Below are 7,070 nucleotides of genomic sequence, written 5' to 3' on the forward strand. Positions count from 1 at the left end.
TAAAAAGTTGCATAATGCACCTTTAAATCTGAAAATGTCATGTCTGGGGTATGGTCTGGGGTCTGTAAGCAGAGGACGCCTGGTTAGCATGTCCATGGTAAGAATGTGCTGAGTGTGCTCTTAGCAGGAGGCTCAGCTTACCGCATACCCTCACCCTCCGGTCGTCCAGATGATATAATGAGGAAGAATGCCTGTACAGTGACCAAAACTAGGCCTCGATTGACTTTTGGGCCCAGCTGTTGCAATGAAACCGATCCGCGTGTCCACGTGTTTGTGTCATTTCCATGCTATTTGCGTATGTAAACGGCCCTGTGCCTATCGCTCCGCGGCTGTCCCGGGAGCGCGCCGCCATTGGCCAGAGTGCACCGTGTGACGAACGAATGGCGTCGTAGGTCGCGTGTAGACCCGCCCCCGCAGACACGTTGCGTTGGGAGAAGCTGCACGGGCTGCTCAGTAGCTCACACACTTGCACTGCTCCGCCGTCACAGCCGCCGCCGAGAGGGACTTTACTAGGTGCGCCCTGCCGCTCCGGGCTTTGGATTTTTACGCGCGACAAAGGAATACAGGGACCCTACTTTCCGGACCGAGGTACGGGCCACCATTCATTACCCTCTCTTACCCACGAAATATCATTGAACATTAGCCTCTTTAAATCTTGTTAGATGCCTTTACATATTGAATTCATGAATTCACTCAACCCTGGGCCTGGTGGAACTCTTGGCGACCTAAAAGATGGACCGCGTAAATTGTAGACGGCTCTATAACTCGACAGCTGCGGTGCGATAGTGACATTTCAATTTCCCGAAAATCTCTCCGTTCACGCTCCTTTCGAAAATGACTGGGGCTGATAAGGAGGTCTATTGTGTCTGCGTCCCAACTGCTCCACCGACCCGGGGCGCACGCTGCGGCTTTGTCTGGGGCATCTCTGATGAGCTAAATAGGCTTCAGAGTGGGCTTATTCTGACCCATTTGATCATAGGTGCCATCTTAAGTCATCGCTGGGGCTGTAGAATCAATGTCACCCTGGGGATCTAGACATAGCTGACAAAAAAATCCAATTTCCAAACTACAACACAACCGCAGCCATTAACCCGATGTGCTTGTTTTAGTGATTGGGACAGTGTTTTTTTTTTATGTCTGGCAGGTTTCCTTAGCAGCCAGGGACAGGTGCTGCAGAATAGGTACTGCTCAGTGAGTAATGAACGTGACTCACATTGGCATTGGAATCACAACTGCCTGCACACGCGTGTTTCATAGGTTGTTCTTTTTTTGGGTTTATAATGGTGACATACAATTTTAGGAAGCATAAAATGGAGGACAGGGGAAATGACCTGCAGTTTTATCCACCGCTAGAGTAAGATAATAAAACTGTGGCTTCAGCTCAGAGATACTTTATGACACTGCAATGGACCAGACAGTCCCGGACTAGCACTAATGGACTGTCAGTGCTTAAATGAGAACTTGAAACAACAGCAATCAAAACGGCCACATCAAAATTTTGGGAGGACATATGAGGAGTTCTTGTTTGTGCTTTGGTGCATCTGTATTCATCAGGATAAACGTCTTCCTACCACAGCGGTGTCCAAAACATCATAAGCTTTTCTCTCATCAGTCAGTCTCTTTGATTCCAGTGTCACTTGTGCTGATGGGAGCTGGCAGGGTGAAGCGGTGGTTGTCATGGTGGCAGACCCCGGGCCCTCGGAGCAAACAGGCCCTGAATGTTTATGAATGAGACTGTGGCAGCAGCTGGACGCCCAGCTGATAGAGCTCAATACACAGAGACACACAGGCTTAGCTTGTTGTGATGTGTGAACATGCCTCAGCCAGCAATTCAGAGATATTTTTCATGAGAGCATTGGCGAGGACTCGGAGCACACGGGTTGTTTGTGGTTGAACCCTCTGTCTCATGTCTACTCTTACTGCCGCAATTTGATGACCGTAATGACCTGTTCCGCTGCTGTACCCAAGCCTTTTTGGTTTAGACCGGTCAAGTTCTGGTTTGGTCTTGCTCAAGTTTGGTTTAGTTTGGTCTGAAGATGTTTGTAATGTAATGTTCATTATTAGTTTTCGCTATTAAACTAATCAAAAGTAAATATTTGCGCTGGTTTATTCATTTGTGATTTTGACATGCACTTACGTTCTAGTTTTTCTAGTTTAGATATGGCTTACATCCTGTTCAGACTTAATTTAGCCCAATTTAGATATCTGTTTTAGACGTGGTTTCCCGATATTATGATGGTGATCTAGGCTTGGTGAACCATTGAAATAATGAGGTATTAAATTTCACTTCTCTAGACCTGGAGCTATTCAAGGATTTACTCATATTGGCCCGTTCTTAGTTTTTGTGAAATCTGGACCTAAAAGAGTGCCAGTGAAGGCGCTCAGTTTGTGTTTTTTGTTGCATTGCAGTAACACTCGCTCTCTCTTGTGCAGGTCAGTGATGCTCATTGCTTAGAGCAGCAGCTGAGGATGTCTACAGACTCGGAGAGCTCCATTGACTGGCTGGAGTCTGACCATGAGGAGCAGGAGAGCGATCAGGAGGAAAGTCTTCAGGAGCGGGACAGGGGACAGAACCAGGCTACCCCGTCACAAGGGTCACCCGATGCTCATCGGCACACACTGAAGAGGCAGCACAGCACCCACAGCTGCCCTCCCAGCACATCCAAAACGGAGCAGCTATTTGCCCAAAAGGTGAGCAGTGCACCGATTCAGAACGTGTTGTTAATACCTCCTTACACGCATCACAAAATACCGATGCTGATGCAAAAGCTAATGTGTAATGTGCTATTTTTGCAGTGCAGAGAGCTTCAATGTTACATCCCTCCACTGTCTATAATCTTGAATGGACTTCGTTCAGGGAGATACAGAGAAAGTAAGTAAACTATTTCTGGTCCTTTTTATTGATATGAATTTTTGTTGCATTTCTTGTAGTGCTGTCACAATGCTAAAATGTCAAACTTGATTCTGTTTTTTTTTCTGCATGAGTCTCCAACCCAAAGCTTGCCATCTTTTCCCAAGTAGCTCGCCCTATATAGGCTTCCTACATTTCGATATCAGCTTCATGAGTCACATTTGATTATTGTTATGGAAAAACAACTCGTATCAAGTTATAGATGCATTTTGTTTATGCACCAAATCAGTGAACATTTGGTGCATAGTGAACATTATCTTGGCTGATAACTGAGGAGGTTTTATTTCGCCTTAGTACTATACTCTCATAGGATTTTTATTTTTTATATTTCATAAAAATATAGTACGAGGGAAGAAAGGTTGGAGATCCTGACCTAAATAGAAACTCCTTCCTCCTTTTCCATGTCCTTAGTCTTTCCGCTTTATAACAACGTATTAATAATCTGGCAACAAATGTCAACTCCAATGCAGTACAAATAAAATACATAGATAAATAAAATGAACATGTATGCACTTACACAATAGCATTGTAATCTGTGATAAGTGAAGTAACTGAAATAGCGACCTTCAAAGATGTTTTTCAAGAGGTCTACACGTGTAGCAGGTTCAGATAGTAGCATTGTGTAGACAGCAGAAAAGATGTTGTTGCTTTGAATCGATTGTAATGAATCATACTTGTCCTATTACTTCTACACTTAGACTGTTTGCATGACAATTAGTGTGTGGTCGACATGAGAGCCTTCAGACTTTATAGAATGTGTTTACTACTGTGTGCTTTTTTGACAAGCATGTCTGCCTGTGCTTGTTATGATGGATAATTTTGGGCTGAAATAGAAAGCACATCATAATGCTGTCCCCTAACAACCGCGGTTGTTTAAATTATGACTTGTGAAGGTATTATAAAAATGCAGCACGTTCTTGTGGCTTGAGTCCTGATCTGACCCCGCAGTTACTGGTGGAAGAGTGTGTTCCTCTGTCTGTCTGTCAGCAGCGCTCACGTGTCTCCTGTTCTCACTTCCTGTTCTAGGGCTCAGCACTTTCCAGGAGAGTGTGGCCATGGACCGCATTCAAAGGATCATGGGCGTCCTACAGAACCCTGGCCTGGGGTGAGTGTCTTTTTACAGCCTCCTACTTTGACATGTCATAGCACTTTGAGAAGACAAACACTGACGTTTGAGATTTTGCTAAAGTTTTAATTAAAGACATGAAATAGTTTGCTGACAGAGGTGTGTGTGTGGGACCAGATGTCAGCAAAGAAGCCCAATTCCTTGCGATTCTACTGCAGGATTTTTTTTTTTATCGCAGCACATTAAGTACTTCTCCATGTACAATCAGATATATTTATTTTGTTGATATAAGAGTAACCTTTTGCTCTGTCCCCGTCATCGTGCTGACACTTGCTTTATTAAAGGCCTGTGCAGTGCGTAGGAGCATAGTGCTCTGATGTAGATAAGTGCGAGCTGGCTCACTGCAGACTAATTGGAGCCCTGAGCCGCAGCTGCTGTCTTCAGCAGAGACAAAGGGGTGGGTGTCTCCTCCCTGTGGGCGACACAGTAGCCTCCTCAGAGGCCCCCCCCTCTCTGTGCTCATGGCCTGTGCTGCTGTGTGGAGCCAGCCGGCAGGCCCTCGGCTTCACAATGGCATATCAGATCAAAGTGTCTTGTAGTGGATAATCTTTCACATCCATTTGCCATGCTTTAAACAGAGGGAGTAGAAAAGACGTGATCATATGATCAACTAATCCTCCAACGTGTGTGTGTGTGTGTGTGTGTGTGTGTGTGTGTGTGTGTGTGTACTGGGACGTTAGCGTTGGCCCACCTCTTCATTTCTGCGTCAGAGGAGCTTTGTTTTCACAGTGACGCTGCAGCCGCTCCACTGTTTCTATTTAGAGGCTGAACTGTTAGACTGCAGGCCACGTGTCGCTTCAAACATGTGAGCCCTGAACTTCTGACACTCCCACGCTGCAGCTGCAGGGAGGCCATGCTTACTGTTGGAGAGGACTTAATATCCTCTAATGTTATGGTGATTTCTTTTTCATTTCAGGGATAAATACATACATATTCTTCTCAAAATGGAAGTAATGCTGAAGAGCTGGTTCCCTCAAGTCAAGCTTCTGGAACAGCCTCCTGCCGCTCAGACTGAAGAACCTGTTCCCTCCAAGAAACCTAAGGTACAGTGGCTGACTGAAGTGGGCAAGACCAGCACCATGGTGAAATGCCTGTCATTGTATAGACACAGGTCTACGCCAGGGAAAGAGAGATTAAAGGCTATTTATACAAAGGCATTGGAGTGGTGTCAGGTTCAGAGAACAATGGCTGTGGAGAAAATGTCATTTTGAAGCGGACTCCCTCGAGGCACAAGAAAAGGTCATAATACACTGGAACATTCCACTACCTTTAATTAATGTGGCATTATTTTTGCGGCTTATCTGGACACACCCGCCACAACAGAGTTACTCACGGCATACTTTCCACTGAGGCTCTTGAATTTGAGACATTTGAAATACAGCCTTATGTCCAAAAAAAAAGTATATATTTTTTTTTATGTTTTTATATATGTAGGGAGTTGTTGTGTAGTGACTAAGTTGCATAGCTGTATCACTGCTGCCTGGTTAAGGGGATAGTATCTTTGTTTAGTGTGCTGGTTTTATATTTGAAATAATTTATATTTATTTATTCATTTGATAGGGACAACGTGTATGAATTAACATCTACAATTTGCAATGTAAATATGCCAGATTATAGCAAAGATGCTAGTTTCCATCTCTAGGAAGGTGACTGGTTTTCCTCTGCCACTGTTATAGGTGGGATTTAAAGGGGCTAGATGCAAGTTTGTGATTTTATGCTCACTACTGCCATCTCAGGCCTTATGCGTAGCTGCAGCTTCTATATTAAGCTCGTGCATGGCGGCACTTCGGACCGAATAAACGCCTTTTTGAGTGACAGTGCAGGATTTCAGAGGCAGTTGTGGCGAACAGGTCTTTCTACACATTAGGACAAGGCTGGAACATGTGGGGGGAGGAAAATACATATTTTTAACATTTTTAAACTCCGTATAGTCCCTTTAAAAGTGGCCAGTGTTGGAGTCTCTCTTATTGATGATGGGAGACTGTTCTAGAACTGAGAGCACATTCTGTATATCAGCCATTTAGCTGCATTTAACATAAAACACATTGCACCATGATATCACCATCCCTCCGAATTAGTAGGTCATCACCAGGATCAGATCATGATTAACTTTTTATCATCATGTTGCCACCTACGATTTTTATTGTAGCATTCAATTTACAATGTTCCATCCCAGACTCACTCTTGTCTTTCTTCTTCACAGCTGTGCTCCTCTGCGACGGTGGGCCCCTTCACCTACACGGAGCCTGCATCGGGCCCCAAGACCCTGAGTGTCACCGACCTCACTCCTCCTGGAGCCTACTCTGCCAGTAACATGAAGTGGCTCCACACGTCCCCCATCTGCTCTCCCACCGCGGAGCAAAGCCGGGCTAAAGACAGAGACCTAACCCAGGACAGTGCAGTGTCCTCCAGCACAGACTGCCCCACAGAGACAAATCTGCCCCCCACTCCCAGGGGTCCCCCGCTCGGGAAGATCAACGCACCCTGCCTGGAGAGGCTCTTGAGGTCCACAGAGAGCATCATCACACAGAGAATGGACAGCAGCTCGTCGTAGTCCAGGGCTCATCACAGCTTCATCATTCCAGCCTTCAGGACAGAGCCTCTATAAGGGACCGCGATGATCCCTCTGGGACATGGGGGACATGGGACGCTGATGAGATTATGCTCAACAAAAACTGAATATCAAGCGAAGGGTTTAAAAGGACTTACAATCAGAATATTAATCATGCTTTGAGTAGTTTTGACTTGTTAATTCACTTCAGAATTCCACCAGGCCTGGATCAAAATCAAATCAGGACTAAAACAGGTCTAAAATAAACCTATAATACACTAAATTATTCTTAGAATGTGCGTAAATCAGGTCTAAACCTGGAAGCCCAAGTAACAGAGTCTGAGAACCATTTACAGAGATCATTCCACATGTTTTATGATTTGTTCCAAGGTAATCTTGCCTGAAATAAGAAAATAAAACTTCCAATTGGAAAAGTGAAATTCATCCCCCATTGACAAATACTAGGTTAACTTGAAATCGGA

At 44.9% G+C, this 7,070-nt stretch overlaps 1 protein-coding gene across 1 annotated transcript; it reads left to right on the top strand.

Annotated features, from left to right (window-relative positions):
• The first annotated feature begins 442 nt into the window (after positions 1-442).
• On the top strand, positions 443-6,781 carry ciartb (circadian associated repressor of transcription b). Its single transcript, XM_079567168.1, has 6 exons — positions 443-588; positions 2,434-2,691; positions 2,797-2,872; positions 3,938-4,016; positions 4,954-5,080; positions 6,241-6,781. Exons 2-6 carry the CDS (start codon positions 2,470-2,472, stop codon positions 6,589-6,591), a joined length of 855 nt encoding a protein of 284 aa, XP_079423294.1. The 5' UTR covers positions 443-588; positions 2,434-2,469; the 3' UTR covers positions 6,592-6,781.
• The last annotated feature ends 289 nt before the right edge of the window (positions 6,782-7,070 follow it).

This window comes from Gobius niger (assembly GCF_951799975.1).
Source record: "Gobius niger genome assembly, chromosome: 12".
NCBI classification, from domain to species: domain Eukaryota; kingdom Metazoa; phylum Chordata; class Actinopteri; order Gobiiformes; family Gobiidae; genus Gobius; species Gobius niger.